Source organism: Bos grunniens, chromosome 4 (assembly GCF_055505025.1).
Source record: "Bos grunniens cultivar Pamir isolate PY7600 chromosome 4, Bosgru_T2T1.0, whole genome shotgun sequence".
NCBI classification, from domain to species: Eukaryota; Metazoa; Chordata; class Mammalia; order Artiodactyla; family Bovidae; genus Bos; species Bos grunniens.
Genome location: NC_141168.1, coordinates 69,557,735 through 69,574,779, shown reverse-complemented (window position 1 = coordinate 69,574,779; position 17,045 = coordinate 69,557,735). Strand labels below are relative to the sequence as shown.

Below are 17,045 nucleotides of genomic sequence, written 5' to 3'. Positions count from 1 at the left end.
AAGTTTAAGCTATTTAGACACAGATTTTCAGGAAATCTTTTTTCCTCCAGATTTCTTTAGTCTGTAAAGTTTTCCATGTATTTTTCCCTTTCCATGTATTTATTTGTGCATTCATTTATTCAGCACTCTAGTGCTCCAGGATCTTACAAAGAAAAACAGAAACAGGTAAACAGTTTCATTAGAAATACATTGTTATTTGTAAAGCACATTCAAACTGTTTTGGTGTTAGATAATTTCACTTATTCTGAAACAACCTGGGAAAGGTAGCCTATCCATAGAAACCCTTAGGCTTTGTTCAGGGTCTTCAGCTCTGTCCCGGGTAGAGTTGTGTGTGATTCCTGGGAGCCTGGGTCCTAACTGTGAACCCTCTCTTGGAAGGTGGATGTCTAAGCTATGGAATGCTGTCATTGCACCCAGAGTTCAAGAAGCAATATTGTCAAGAGCCTCTCTGAAAAGACAGCCCGGCCTTGGGCAAACAACTAAAAACCCCAGCCAAGGGCAGCAGGCTGTAGTTAGAGCTGCTCTCAGCATTTTGCTTAATAAAGCTGTTCTGCATGGCTGTCCCCTCCAGAGAGCAGGTATGTGGGTTTATGCTGGGAGGAGAGGAAATTCGCTATTATGTAATGCTTGCTTGAACTGGCTTTTAGGGAACTCTATTTTCTCTCTTTGTAACCAGTGAGATTATCTCCATGTAATGGATGTTACACAGCACTGCTTTAAAACTAACTCACTTGCTCTCTCTCAATTCCTGGCTCATGTTTAAATACCAGACTTCAAAGTAATGTTTGCTGGTTGGCAAACCCCTGCTTGGGTATGATAGGCCCCTGATTTTGAAGAGGCTATTTCTTTAAGTGTTAGAAATGTTGGATTTTGCTTGACTCTGTGTAACTGCGCTCTTGCTTCTGTCCTTCTGGCAAAATGTGGTTTATGTTGTTTCAGAGCTGGACCAGCATACAGCTGATTTCAAAGGAGGAAGCTTCCCTCTGTCCATAGTTTCAAGTTACAGCAGTTGCAGCAAGAAGAAAGAGAGTGGTGCCTGGAGAAAGGTGAGCACCAGTCCTCGCAAGAAGTCTGGCCGGTTCTCTTCACCCACCTGGAACAAGCCAGACTTGAGTGAAGAAGGTAAGGGGGCAGGCATGAGACGTGTGTACCCATGAGGTGGTTTCTGAATGCCAGTGTGCTTTATGTTTATTACTATGCATTCAACAAAGCAAAATTTTGAGGATTTCAATGTGTATTTTTCATGGAATAAAGCATGTGGTAGGTACATTCCACAAATAGTTGAGAGTCCCCTACCTGAAAAAAACCATTCATACTAGAATTCTGAAATTAAATTTATCTGTACCATGTTAATGACCATCTGCTTTTCAGCAATTTGATTTTCTTGGGATCCACACAATTATATTTACGTAATAAAAGCTGACACATAAAAAGAAAGAAATAGGCAAATGTGCATTCAGAAGTGAACCTTAAACTTTTAGAAGTATGTGTTATTTGATTATAGACATATTTAATACCAGTTTAAGGTGTTTATAAGTGAGTCAGCTTTACATATTCCTACATGAGATGTATGCCGTGTACCAAGTTTTCTTCTAAACACTAGAAATAGAGCAGTGAAAACAGGAGATAAAAATCGCTCCCCGACAGAATTTCATTCTAATAAATTATTAGACCTGTTCCTTATGGCTTTGATATTAGGATAATCAGTTGTTTAAAATATCCTCCCTCAGTTCAGTTCAGTCGTTCAGTCATGTATGACTCTTTGCCACCCCATGGACTGCAGACGCCAGGCTTCCCTGTCCATCACTAACTCCTGGAGCTTACTCAAACTCATGTCCGTTGAGTTGGTGATGCCATCCAACCATCTCATCCTCTGTTGTCCCCTTCATCTCTCGCTTTCAATCACTCCCAGCATCAGGGTCTTTTCAAATGACTCAGTTCTTTGCATCAGGTGGCTAAAGTATGGAAATCAGAGCTTAGCATCAGTCCTTCCAATGAACATTCAGGACTGATTTCCTTTAGATGGACTGGTTGGATCTCCTTGCAGTCCAAGGGACTCTCCAGAGTCTTCTCCAACACCACAGTTCAAAAGCATCAGTTCTTCAGTGCTCAGCTTTCTTTACAGTCCAACTCTCACATCCATACATGACCACTGGAAAAACCAAAGGTTTGACTAGATGGACCTTTTTTGGCAAAGTAATGTCTCTGCTTTTTAATATGCTGTCTAGGTTGGTCATAACTTTTCTTCCAAGGAGCAGGTGTCTTTTCATTTCATGGCTGCAGTCACCATCTGCAGTGATTTTGAGGCCCAAGAAAATAAAGTCTGTCACTGTTTCCACTGTTTCCCCATCTATTTCCCATGAAGTGATGGGACCGGATGCCTTGATCTTAGTTTTCTGAATGTTGAGCTTTAAGCCAACTTTTTCACTCTCCTCTTTCATTTTCATCAAGAGCCTTTTTAGTTCTTCTTTACTTTCTGTCATAAGGGTGGTGTCATCTGCGTATCTGAGGATGTTGATATTTCTCTTGGCAATCTTGATTCCAGCTTGTGCTTCATCCAGTCTTGCATGTCTCATGATGTACCCTGCATATAAGTTAAATAAGCAGGGTGACAATATAAAGCCTTGATGTAATCCTTTCCTGATTTGGAACCAGTCTGTTATCCATGTCCAATTCTAAATGTTCCTTCTTAACCTTCATATAGGTTTCTCAGGAGTCAGGTCAGGTGGTCTGGTATTCCCATCTCTTGAAGAATTTTCCACAGTTTGTTGTGATCCACACAGTCAAAGGCTTTGGCATAGTCAATAAAACAGAAATAGATGTTTTTCTGGAACTCTCTTGCTTTTTTGATGATCCAGTAGATGTTGGCAATTTGATCTCTGGTTCCTCTGCCTTTTCTAAATCCAGCTTGAACATCTGGAAGTTCATGCTTCACATATTGTTGAAGCCTGGCTTGGAGAATTTTGAACATTACTAGTGTGAGAGTTGAGTGCAATTGTGCGGTAGTTTGAGCATTCTTTGGCATTTGCCTTTCTTTGGGGTTAGAATGAAAAGTGACCGTTTCCAGTTCTGTGGCCACTGCTGAGTTTTCCAAATTTGCTGGCATATTGAGTGCAGCACTTTCACAGCATCATCTTTTAGTGTTTAAAATAGCTCAACTGGAATTCCATCACCTCCACTAGCTTTGTTCATATCCTCCCCTAAAAGATATCATATTTGAGTAAGAATGAAAAGATGTTCCAACCTCATACGCATTATGGATCTCTGATACATGTAACTAACTTTACGTCTTCAGGAGCCCCTTGTACCCCACACTAAATGGCAACTCACTCCAGTGTTCTTGCCTGAAGAATCCCAAGGACAGAGTAGCCTAGTGGGGTGCAGTCTATGGGGTCACAAAGAGTCAGACATGACTGAAGAAACTTAGCAGGCACGCACACATGGCAGCTTTACAGCAGTGGGGTTCCTAAGTGAAAGGAATATGATGTCTAAAATCCTAAACAGTTGCTTTTGTTACCATATTTTTCATATGGCAGATTGTATTGATTTTTAATAAAAACGAATGCGATTTTAACTATATCAATACATGCCAGAGTTGTGTGATTACCCTAAGTATGTGATCATAAGTTATGACTTAAAGTCACGTAAGTAATAAGTTTTAAAGTAATTGAATGGATAGTCACTGAAAAAAATATGTAAACTCTCATTGTAAAGGTAAGTGTTATTTATAATAGGATACATTTTGATCTCCGAGGCTTGCCCTTACTTCCTAAAGTTAGAGTGTTTGCTCCAGGGAATAAAATCATTAGACTGTAGCCCCCCAATAGAGCAAAGAGACTCCCTCAGCTGGCTTTCTGTAACAAGGATTATACCTGTTTATCCTTGGAAAGTATCCAAAAGAGCTCGACAGTGAGGACTGTCGTCTCCATTTACAGATGGCACAATTGAGACTCAGATCCCTTTGATCACCTGCTCCAAACCACTGCTCCTACAAACAGGGGGTTCTGCAATCCATGTTTTTGTTTCTTATGAGTCCAGTGCTGATTTCTTCAGTCTGTGCCACTCATAATAATCCTGGTACTCAAATAAGGACACCTATGCAGGCTCTTCACTGTGTCACTTCCAAGTTCATTAGAATCCCTGTAGGATTCAGGACCAACTGCTTTCCTGAGCTAAGTGAGTACCTAAACAGTAAGCATTGTCAATATATATTGCAGTACTGTAGATTTGTCAGACAAAATCCATAAGTGAATATGAACTTTAAACAGTATTATGGAGATAAATCTAACTTGGAAATATATATTTGGCTAAAAGCTGAATTATAAATTATTTTAAGTTTAAATTTATAATATTTATTAGTTGCAGAACTAGTGGATATATCAAATGTTCCTTCAAACACAAAAACTTAATTGAAAGGTGAATAAAACTGTATGCAGCCATAGTTTGACATCAACATAGAGATTTGCAAAACACGTTGGCCAGGGTTTAGGTGAATAAACCACTGGTTGGTTAACAACCAAAGGTGGACATGCCTCTAGTTTTAATTTTTTTTATAATAGTCACCCTGTCCAATACTTGCACTTCATACAAAATTATTACAACAGTGTTTGGGTTGATATTTTTGGACATCATTGTTTTAAAAAATACCAAAATAGAACTCTCTTGCATTCCATGCAGACCACTAGGGAAGCTCATAAAATTTGATAAAGACACAGCCCTTTTCTGTCCTGACCTAAACCAGGGAGACCTAAACCTGAGATGATGGTCACTGCTTCTGGAGGGCAGAGTCCAAGCTTAGGCACTTCCGTGCTAATTAGGGAAAAGCTACTGATTAATGCTTTCCGACAGTAAGGACAAAAGTGTGGATGAGGAAGTGTACAGACCTTCTGATGATCTGCTTTTAATCGGGATATACCAAATTCGACAGGCTTCTCAAAATCATTCTTTAATCTATGCTAGCACCATTCATACAATTTTAGAATCTACTCAGAAGCAGCTGTATTAATGCATTTATAAAATGTAGAATATTATAGAAAGACATTTTGAATCTAAAATGGTTTAGTGTTTCTCAAACTTTTGACCATAAGCCACAGTGAGAAATGTATTTTAAAGCTGGACCAGTACACACAGACCTATGCATTTGCATGTCTCTGTAAATGGATACCAACTTATATATTTACTACATACAAGCTGTGCAATCCGGTGTTTCCTATTCTGTTTTTTTTTAAATGGGTTGAAATTTGCAGTTAGAAAAACATTGGTATGATATGCAGCGTTTGTTTTAATGCTGTGACTTTTTGTTTACTTTTCCTATTTAGTTTTCTGTAAAATGCAAAGCAATCAAAAGTTGTTTCTATACCTGCACTGTAATACATCATGGGGCCCACACATCAAAAACTGTGTTGGGTCTACACAGTCAGGATCCCTTGGAAGGCAAACAAAGGGATTACCATCTTCAAAAGGCAGGTAAATATTAACCCTCTTTTAGGCACTTGGAGAACAAAGGCCTAAGGTTGTGGGGACTTGCCTGATTAGAATAGGATCCACTGATGAAAGTGGAGTTTAGGATTCCTGAATTGAGCCTCAGGTGGTGTGAGTTGTATTGATTTTAGTCATAAATATACATGAGGTCTTTGCGCATTCCCTAGGCTTCCACAGGGCCTCAAGAAATGGATTTAATCCAAAAACAATATGAAGAGACTATTTCTTTTAAATACAGAGTTCAAGATCCGCAGGGACAGTCTATGGAAATGACTGCTTTTTTTTCTTTAAACAGGTATCAAAAGTAACACTATATTACAGCTGAATTGTAACAGGAATGCTTCGCTGTCAAACCAAAAGTAAGTTTCCCCTGCAGATTTAACTCATAACAAACAGTACACATTCTCATCGTGTGTGTGCTAAGTCACCTCAGTCGTGTCCAACTCTTTGCCACCCCATGGACTGTAGCCCGCAAGGCTCCTCTCTCCATCGGATTCTCCAGACAAGAATACTGGAGTGGGTCACCCTGCCCTCAGGGGATCTTCCAGACCCAGCAATCCAACCCTCATCTTTTATGTCTCCTGCATTGGCAGGTGGGTTCTTTACCACTAGTGCCCCCTGGGAAGCATTAGTCTGTGCAACTGTTATGCTGTGAATATAATTTTTTAAAAAGCAATAGAGGTAATTCAAATGCTAGTATTAAGCTGAAATCGAATGAATGAAATCTAAAAAAAATACAAAGCCTATTTTGCTTTTAGTTTGGTGAAAGATTAGAAATATCATTGATTTGATTTTGTATCAAGTTTGATATTATTAATACAGTTCACAAAGATATGGTAAAATCCTGTATTTGTGAACTTTTAAACAGGCTTTAGAGGACTGATGATTTTAATGACAGAGTTACAGAAACATAACATGACTGACTTTTTTTCCTCATGCTGCTGCTAGGGAATTGTCAATTATGCTTCCAAATTTATAAACTGAAATAAAGATTTATCATAGAATAAAAATGCTTAGCTAGTTTGTAAATAGGGCCTTGTATAGCCAATAAGTTGTGTATCCTGTAACTTGGCAGGTGACATTTAGGACCCTGGTTCACAGAATTACAAGAGGGGTAGGGGGTCAATGAATCTGTCACATGCTTGTTTGTGCCAGGCCCACTGTTAGATCTGTTGTATTCAACAGCCTATACAGTATTTGTAATAACCCTATGATGTAGCACAAGGCATTTGATAGAGAGAAGGGAACCCAGGAACTGAGGTGTTGAGTACAAAAAAGAAACCCAACCCATGGTCACGTTGCCAATAAAAAGTGATAAATTGACATTTACTCCATTGTCACACTGCCCCCCACACCAGCGTGTTTAGTGTCATCCTTGGGGACAGCGAAGGAAAGGGAAGAGTAAGGAGACTGGAATATTGTAAGTCAAAGTGGATTTCTTTGTGTAGTAACATTTTATCCTATTGAGAATTCTGACGGGGAGTTACCAAAATCAGATGGGAATGGGTTGTTGTATAAAGTGACATTTATGGATGCCTTTAAAGGATGTTAAAAACTTTTTTGCTCCACAAATCCCCCAGGAAGGTGGGGGGGTCTAGGTTTCCATATTGGAAGTTGGATGGTTGCTCTGGGTTTGAAAAACTCTTTTCTGAAATCTGTGGTAGGTCTTTAGAGAATGATCTGTCATTGACCTTGAATCTGGATCAAAGACTCTCTCTGGGTTCGGATGATGAAGCAGATCTTGTCAAGGAACTTCAGAGCATGTGCTCTAGCAAATCTGAATCTGATATAAGCAAGGTAAGCAGGACACAGTGCAGAGGGCCTTGAGTGGCTCCCCCAGCAGCAGACAGACTTCTTGGAGCCACATCATAGCTCTTTCCCTGAGAGAAATCCCTTATCAAATAGTATGACTAAAGCTCCAAATCAAAACTTCCGTTACCTTGCTTAAAACACTTATACAACAAGGGAGCTCTATTTAGCACAGCTTCTCTGAAAAACCCAAAGTGAAAGCTGCATGTGGTGTGTTACCACAAATTAAACCAATACCACCTTTTCCTTTCCATATCCCTAACTTTGGCCGTCACCAATCAGTAAGAGCATGGCAGCAGACTTGCATTCTGCGGCGGGGAACAACTGTACTTATAAGAAAAAATAAGTAGCCTGTGTAATTTGCTTAAACTGTGAAATTTGAGATCCAAAGATGGAAATCAGTGACCCAAAATCTTGAAGCATTAACAGCATCAAGTTCAACCTGTTTTTGCACTCTGATATCTGCAGCAGTTTTTTACCACGCTTCCTTGATAAGGGCCTTTTGCTTGAAAGGGAGCAAAAGAAGGTAGTTATAACTTGTGCAGGTTCTACCCCAAAACTCACCTGTTGTATTTGGACAGTCTACTAGGGATAAAGAACTCACTAGCTTATTTAATCTTACTGGAAGTGAGTCGAAATAGTTAACCCTGGAAAAATAAGGTTACAATGAAAAATCTTGCAAACGTTATATCCTTTCATTTTGTGCCAAGTATTTTTTTTTTTTTTTAAATAGGGCTTATCTGGTTGTCTTCTTATGACTTTAAAAGACTTTTTTTTTTCCTTAGAAACTGTGTCTCATGCATTTGCTGTTAGTTTCGCATGAAAGCTTAAAGTCCTTATGTGAGCATTTTAGGACCTAAGCTTCTGACAGTAAGACAAGGACCACACTTCTCACTGTGGGTTTTCCACAGTGACTTTACATCTTACCTTGAGTATGTCACAGTTTACCTGTGAAAACATGACTTGATAAATTGTGTATTTTCCAGATTGCTGATTCCAGGGATGATTTAAGGAGGTTTGATAGTTCAGGAAACAACCCTGTGTTTTCAGCAACTGTTAATAATCCAAGAATGCCAGTGTCACAAAAGGTAAGTGTCCCTTTTCCCTCCAAAATGGGACAAAGAAGGATTGTTGTAAAATTGACTTTACAAATCTTTCAATGTGCGTTACAAAGTTACTTTTACACTATAGCAGGGATATAATCAGGATAAAGGTGTAAGTGTTCACTAGGTAATCAAGGTTAGAAAAAAGTACTGTTTGTTTGGCTAATAGCTTGAAGGAATCACATAGAAAAGCATTACTTCCCCCTCTTCTATTTGATGCCAAAAAATTGGATTCCAAAATTTTTACTATCTCTTCTATTTGTTTTCACTAGTTTATGCCAAACCTAGAACTAATGTAACGTCTCTCTTCTTTGCTGTATTTTAAAATGGAACATTGAATTTCTTTTGAGTACCGTTTTCAAAAACTGGAGTTAATGCTGAGTGATAACAGAAAAATCTACACATACATAAAGATTTACCTCTGATTTACTTGAACTTCCCATACCATGCATGTTTCAGAGACAGAATGTCCTTTGCAAGCAAATCAGAATGAGCCAGGATTCCCATAGAGTTCCTTACCCTCTTGAAATAACTTTTATGATTGGTTAATAAATGCCAAAAGATGAGATGGCCCAGTATGGTACTACTGAGTGAACGGAAACAATAAAAATACTTCTTACCCAGTAGTGCTTTTTTGAGGCGGTCCATTTTGTAAGACGTATTTAATAATGTGTGGTGTGCTCACCAAGCTATGTCCACTGTGGTTCACGTCCCCTCACATGGCAGCTAACACAGACCTGTGGGGAGAGGGAGTGCAAACAGCAGGATTGAACAGCGAGCATGGTGAGACTATCCCATTATTAATCCTCCTCTGACAGCCTGGGCTCCCGGCTTCAGTAGCTTTCAGTCCTGACTAGTTTCCTGTGAAGCTGTGTGTGTTGGGGGAAATATTAACAAGGCTGGGGTCTTATATAAAAACATACAACATGACAATCTACAAAGAAGAGCATGGCCTGTGTGGCTTACTCTATATAGTATTTGTTCCTCTCTGTGATTCCCCCCACCCCTAATTAGGAATGGCTTAGAAGCACAGCAAAAGCATCGTTGGGAACAGATAAGAATGACTGAGGAGGTGACACCTGGGGTCCCTGCTGATAACTCTGGTTCTGGATGGAATACATTTTTGTTCAGGGGCTGTCCCTGAACTATGGTTCAGAACACATTCCTTGGGCTCGCCTTCTGTTTGCCCATTGAGCATTCTAAGGACTATTCCCCGATGATCAGTTGTTTTCTTAGAACCTGCCACCAGAGGGCGACGTAGTACTCATTTGGCATTTGCCAGATTCCTGAACCCTTCACAGGCTCAGGCCTTTTCTATCCTGATAAAGGCAATGAGCATTTCTTGGTTAGATGCCCAGTTTCTTCTGTTATCAGGAAGTAATTCCCTTTAGGAGGAAAAGCTCTCTGTGTTAGCTGAAATCATTTTCTCCTGTGTGGTCAGAGAGGGGCCTGTTAATCAGGCAGCTTGTCAGCCAGCCTGCTTAAACAGAAAAGCCCATATTTACATAAATACATATTTAAGTCATCCATAGAATATATAATAATAAATGTTTTCTTCTTATGGAGATGAAAATTCAGTCCCCTAAAGCAGCAATTCCCATTTTGGTAGCATCATGAAAACTATTTGAGGATTTGTTTTTTAATCCCTTGTACCCAGACCACATGCCCTAGAGGTTCTGATATAATTGGTCTAAAGTACAACCTGGACGTTGGAGTTTTTAAAAGCTTGGTGACTCTCATGTGCAATCAGGGCTTAGACCTGTTCTGTAGCACATACCTTTGATCCATCATTCGCATTTTCTACCCATTTCTTTCCAAATTATGTCCTTGAACTTCACGTAACTTATGTTACATATAACTTACTATTTCAGACCATCCTGTACACCTCCCCATGTCCGTGTCCACCCTTCCTCCTTCCTTACTTCACCACTCACTTGAGTTCTGCAGATTGGTAAACATGAAGGGGGACCTACCCAAGTGAGCTCACGATCAGGGAAAACGCTGTGAGTAAAAGGTCTTATTGCAGCATCATGAGTTGCTCTTACCTGTCCAACTGTGTTTCCTCATGGGCAAAAAGAGGCCTGGACCAGGTGATCAGAAGGGTTCAGAAGTACTCGAAGAATGCTAGCATGCAGTTTCCAAGAATTAAAGATCTTGAGCTCCCTAGTTATAGATGCATCACCAGGAAACAGTTCACTACTGCAGAAGCTCCATTAGCACAAGGATGGTGCCCTTTTACATTCTCTACTGTGAGCCAAGCACCAGGAACAGTGCTTGTCTGATAAACATTCAGAATATGTGAGTAATAGTTCAGTTAGATCTAAAGGCAGAAAAATTCAGTGACACACTCAAGGTATATTGCATTGTAGAACTGCTTACAAATAGTTGGTTGGAGTAGTCCAGTTTGATTTCCTCAGGCCTAAGACTTCATACAACTTCTGTTGAGGAGGAGACTCCAGATTCAGGCACTAGTTTCACTGACTCTTATCTCTGGCACCACAAAGGACCTAGTGGAGATCAGACCGCGAGTCTACAGGACATTAAGCATTCAACTTCTCTCCTGTCTTCCCCCGCCGCCATGAGAACCTATGTTAAGGGAGAAACTCATACAGAGAGGAGAAAGTTAGTTAGTACCGATCACAGAAGTTGGGAACAATGTCAAATTAAGCTGTTCTGTTTTCCTTTCTTACAGGAGGTCAGTCCTCTCAGCAGCCATCAAACAACCGAATGCAGCAACAGTAAATCAAAGACTGAGTTGGGTGTTTCAAGAGTTAAATCTTTTCTTCCTGTTCCTAGAAGTAAAGTCACCCAGTGTTCCCAGAACACCAAAAGAAGCAGCAGCAGCAGTAATACAAGGCAAATAGAAATAAACAACAACTCAAGAGATTTGGAACCTACGCAAAAATGAACAAGTAGAAAAATCTAGCAAATAGGCCTGCCTACAGTATTCTCATTCTTCTGTATATTTCACACAGAAACCAAGGACAACAAGATGTAAATACCTTTAAATGAATCAAATGTTTTCACTGCAATATAAACGATGAGTGCGGGACCACTATTCAATTTTTTGTAAAGAATGTATTTATAACCAACTTTTTTTTTTTTTCAATTCTGTCAAATTGAACTGCAATACCAAGAAGTTATACCCACTTTTCAAGTAGTTTTATAATAGAAAAGTCATAATAGTTTTACTCAAGATGTTCAGGGGTATTAAAACAACTGTGTACTGTATATCTATACATATGTACATATGTACATTTAAGAAAGCTATGCATCATTGCATACTGCATTAAAAATGTGTACAGCATTGGCTTAGATAACATGTATCATTTTAAAGAGATCATAATTTTATGTTCACTTGATGAGAAATGACTAGAACGGGGCAATAACAAATCATTTCTAAACAGTTACTTTTCTTAAAAGCCATATTAAGTATTTTGCCTGTTAAACTCTAGTTTTCAGTTTCAAAACTTTTAATGGTTGCATCATGTATATTTATGTTTATGGGTTTGTGTTATGACTCCTGTAAATATGAACTTATATAATGCAATAAAAGTGTTATCTTTCTTACAAAAGTTTTGTACCTAAGTAGATATAAAAAAGAATAACTGTAAATGCTTCAATAAGTTAACTCCCTCTTCTAGTGGCACAATTGATATTTTCTAGACTTTCTTCTCAAATTACTAATGACATAACTAAAAGTTATATGCCTTGACACCAAATAAAATATTGAATTAGTGAAATAACTTGGCTGTAGTTTTTATTGCTTTTAGTAGTTTATCCATGCAAAAGATATTTGTATTCAATTTAGAGCCATTTAAACTGGTCCTCCATGTTTGTATTTCAGTAGCTATTCAGAGAAGACTTTTGTTACAAAGTATTAGTTGGTTTAAACTAGAATAAACATTTCAGTGGAGCTCTTGGAATGAAGTGCTCATTGAAAACAAATTTTTCATACTTACCAAAAAAAGTATAATTATATACCAACAATCATTTGCTTATCTTAGAGTATTTAAAGTCCTTTCTTAGCCAGATGGTTATTTAAAGTGTACACATGTGCATGAAAACTATATTACATTTTGCAAGTATCTTTAAAAAAATGTATAGTGAAGTGGAGGAAGAATCAAGGAAGAGATCAGTTCCAGTACCTGTCAGCCTAGGCTTCATCTCTGCCATCCTTGGGTGTACAGCATGGACCTTGTAACAGGAAGTAGAACTAGAGCAAGGGACTGAGGGTAAGTAGGAGAGAGAGAGAGGCTGGAAGAAATAGTCTTAGGCTTGAACACAATAACGCCTTTGAGCTGGACTTAAATTCTTGGTGCCCTGGTGGTATTTGATACTCTCAAGTGTTTCACAGAAAGACATTAATCCTGGGGACAAAACTCAATGCTCTCCATATCATAGATCAACATACCCAGATTGAGGTGGCTCTGGGGCATGTTGTCCTGCTAAAATACACCTTTGATTATATTGAATTTTATTTTTTTAGTGATAAGGCATTGTTTTATATTGGCAATTTTTCTGAAGATATAGATCTCATTATGGTAGTCAAGGACCAGAAAAGAGAAAAAACAAATTTGCAATACATTATTAAGATGACATCTAGTAACCTATCCATATAGTTTTGACTGGTTAGTAATTCAACACATATACTTACATAATTGGATAGTAGACTGCAAGATGTCTAAAGAGGGCATTTAGATTAGGAGTTTTCAAAATACACATGAAAACCTGGTAATGGGTCATTTTATCAATTTAGGTAATCACAACTACCATTTTTTGAAAATAGAATAGAAAAGAAAATATCAGAGCACATCATGGTATCACAGTCAATAAAAGAATTTTTTGTGAAGCTTTTGTTTAATTGTGTAGATACATGGATGTAAGCACTGGACTGTGATGTCAAATATAACTTTCTGTGGGTCATGGCCACAAGTCTTTGAAGCTCCATACCATTAATGGTGACGGTCAGGGTGCTTCAGGGGTAAAGAGGTCTTTGGTGTTATACAGCCTTGTGACTGAATTAAGCACTAACATTTATTAGCTGTGTGACCTAAGACTCTCTGACCCAGATTCCACAATAGTTACGTAGGATCATGACAAGCCTACAAGTTGTCCTTGAGCATTAAAATGAGGTAACAATACAATGTTCCTAGTTACCTCCTCGCACATAAAAAGTAATGAATTATGTCCCCTAAGTCTTTGTGGCATTCCAACATCCCATCAAGTTGTAATAAACTCACAAATACTAACAGCTGTATTATGAGCATCAGATTCTACTAGAGTTGTATAAAACACCTAATGAAAAGAAATATCTACTTGGAAATTGATAACTATAACACATTAGCAAATTGTATTTTCCTTTTATGTTAACTTGATGATGAGCTTCTAAATATATCTAACACATTTTGCAGTTGCAAAAAAGAAGTACACATGTCATAAAATCTGATTATTCATGAAAAAAGCCAATTTCTATAGAAAAGGCTGAACTTTCATAATTTTTTTTTCCTGTGCAGTCAATACTTAATGCAAATTAAGTTCAGTTGACTAGACATAGCCAACACCTGATTTAGGCATTTATTCCTAACAACTATGAGCTATTACACAAAACTTTCTCTATGAAGTTATGTGATACTTTCTGAATTTGATCGCTTTTGTAATATTTTTCTCAAGAGAACATTCCACAGATGTGAAAGCAATAAATTAGTGAATAGATAATCCTGTTAGTTTGGTTTTTACTACAAATAAATAGTTGTTATAGACCAAGATGCCATTGTTAATTTGAGAAAGAGGACTATGGAAATACCTGGAGAAAGGATATCAGATACATACCTTGTCTATTCTGTCCTTAATATAATAGATATTAGAAGATAACATTGACTTATCAAGTCAAGAGCTGCAGTTCTAGCCAGAAGGCTAAGATACCATGTAGTATCTTTGGTTTCAATGACTTCATTGGGGAAAAAAAAAAAATGAGGATTCTTGTTCCAGAAAGAAAAGCACAATAGGAAAATCAGAAATCCTGACAGTTGTTCCTACACATTCTGATACTTTAATAAGAGTATCAGCTAAATAAATCCCCCTGAAAAAAGTTACTTGGGTTATATTTTAAGGAAATCAGGAATGTATCAGAGAAATTAAGAAATCAATTATTTTACAACTGCCCTAAAAACAACAAAATACCTAGGAATAAATTTAACCAAGGAGGTAAAAGACCTGTACACTGAAAAGCAAGACAGTAATGAGAGAAACTGAAAAGGGCACAAATAAGAGAGATTCTGTGTGCTCACAGATTGAAAATTCAATACTGTTAAAATGTCCAACTCATTCTATGAGGCCACCATCACCCTAATACCAAAACCTGACAAAGATCCCACAAAAAAAGAAAACTACAGGCCAATATCACTGATTAACATAGATGCAAAAATCCTTAACAAAATTCTAGCAATCAGAATCCAACAACACATTAAAAAGATCATACACCATGACCAAGTGGGCTTTTCCCAGGGATGCAAGGATTCTTCAATATCTGCAAATCAATCAATGTAATACACCACATTAACAAATTGAAAAATAAAAACCATATGATTATCTCAATAGATACAGAGAAAGCCTTTGATAAAATCCAACATCCATTTATGATAAAAACTCTCCAGAAAGCAGAAATAGAAGGAACATACCTCAACATAATAAAAGCTATATATGACAAACCCACAGCAAACATTATCCTCAAGGGTGAAAAACTGAAAGCATTTCCTCTAAAGTCAGGAACAAGACAAGGGTACCCACTTTCACCATTACTATTCAACATAGTTTTGGAAGTTTTGGCCACAGCAATCAGAGCAGAAAAAGAAATAAAAGGAATCCAAACTGGAAAAGAAGAAGTAAAACTCTCACTATTTGCAGATGACATGATCCTCTACATAGAAAACCCTAAAGACTCCACCAGAAAATTACTAGAACTAATCAATGATTATAGTAAAGTTGCAGGATATAAAATCAACACACAGAAATCCCTTGCATTCCTATACACTAATAATGAGAAAACAGAAAGAGAAATTAAGGAAACAATTCCATTCACCATTGCAAAGGAAAGAATAAAATACTTAGGAATATATCTACCTAAAGAAACTAAAGACCTATATATAGAAAACTATAAAACACTGGTGAAAGAAATCAAAGAGGACACTAATAGATGGAGAAATATACCATGTTCATGGATTGGAAGAATCAATATAGTGAAAATGAGTATACTACCCAAAGCAATTTATAGATTCAATGCAATCCCTATTAAGCTACCAACGGTATTCTTCACAGAGCTAGAACAAATAATTTCACAATTTGTATGGAAATACAAAAAAACCTCGAATAGCCAAAGCTATCTTGAGAAAGAAGAATGGAACTGGAGGAATCAACCTACCTGACTTTAGGCTCTATTACAAAGCCACAGTTATCAAGACAGTATGGTACTGGCACAAAGACAGAAATATAGATCAGTGGAACAAAATAGAAAGCCCAGAGATAAATCCACATACCTATGGACACCTTATCTTTGACAAAGGAGGCAAGAATATACAATGGATTAAAGACAATCTCTTTAACAAGTGGTGCTGGGAAAACTGGTCAACCACTTGTAAAAGAATGAAACTAGAACACTTTCTAACACCATACACAAAAATAAACTCAAAATGGATTAAAGATCTCAATGTAAGACCAGAAACTATAAAACTCCTAGAGGAGAACATAGGCAAAACACTCTCCGACATACATCACAGCAGGATCGTCTATGACCCACCTCCCAGAATATTGGAAATAAAAGCAAAAATAAACAAATGGGACCTAATTAAACTTAAAAGCTTCTGCACAACAAAGGAAACTATCAGCAAGGTGAAAAGACAGCCTTCAGAATGGGAGAAAATAATAGCAAATGAAGCAACTGACAAACAACTAATCTCAAAAATATACAAGCAAATCCTACAGCTCAACTCCAGAAAAATAAATGACCCAATCAAAAAATGGGCCAAAGAACTAAATAGACATTTCTCCAAAGAAGACATACAGAGGGCTAACAAACACATGAAAAGATGCTCAACATCACTCATTATCAGAGAAATGCAAATCAAGACCACTATGAGGTACCATTTCACACCAGTCAGAATGGCTGCAATCCAAAAGTCTACAAGCAATAAATGCTGGAGAGGGTGTGGAGAAAAGGGAACCCTCTTACACTGTTGGTGGGAATGCAAACTAGTACAGCCACTATGGAGAACAGTGTGGAGATTCCTTAAAAAACTGGAAATAGAACTGCCTTATGATCCAGCAATCCCACTGCTGGGCATACACACTGAGGAAACCAGAAGGGAAAGAGACACGTGTACCCCAATGTTCATCGCAGCACTGTTTATAAGAGCCAGGACATGGAAGCAACCTAGATGTCCATCAGCAGATGAATGGATAAGAAAGCTGTGGTACATATACACAATGGAGTATTACTCAGCCATTAAAAAGAATACATTTGAATCCGTTCTAATGAGATGGATGAAACTGGAACCTATTATACAGAGTGAAGTAAGCCAGAAAGAAAAACACCAATACAGTAAACTAACGCATATATATGGAATTTAGAAAGATGGTAACAATAACCCTGTGTAC

At 37.8% G+C, this 17,045-nt stretch overlaps 1 protein-coding gene and 1 long non-coding RNA gene across 5 annotated transcripts in view; one reads left to right on the top strand and one right to left on the bottom strand.

The window, feature by feature from the left end:
• The window catches only part of CTTNBP2 (cortactin binding protein 2), a 167,677-nt gene extending 155,538 nt beyond the window's left edge, over window positions 1–12,139 (top strand). The window contains 7 exon segments of the mRNA XM_086396789.1: window positions 379–578; window positions 940–1,122; window positions 5,777–5,840; window positions 7,146–7,278; window positions 8,277–8,378; window positions 11,086–11,273; window positions 11,275–12,139. Of these exon segments, the coding sequence (XP_086252915.1) occupies window positions 379–578; window positions 940–1,122; window positions 5,777–5,840; window positions 7,146–7,278; window positions 8,277–8,378; window positions 11,086–11,273; window positions 11,275–11,326 (922 nt within the window). The 3' untranslated portion in view covers window positions 11,327–12,139.
• LOC147374309 (uncharacterized) overlaps window positions 1–17,045 on the bottom strand; it is an 85,823-nt gene that overhangs the window by 2,226 nt on the left and 66,552 nt on the right. For 2 of the 4 annotated variants that reach the window (XR_015162633.1, XR_015162634.1), the window contains exons 3-4: window positions 10,439–10,996; window positions 9,014–9,130 (exon numbers count right to left, since the gene is read on the bottom strand). This is a non-coding gene — a long non-coding RNA (uncharacterized LOC147374309). Of the gene's footprint in view, window positions 1–8,805; window positions 9,131–10,438; window positions 10,997–17,045 lie in introns of those variants that run through there. The other 2 variants (XR_015162636.1, XR_015162635.1) reach the window with 2 other exon arrangements.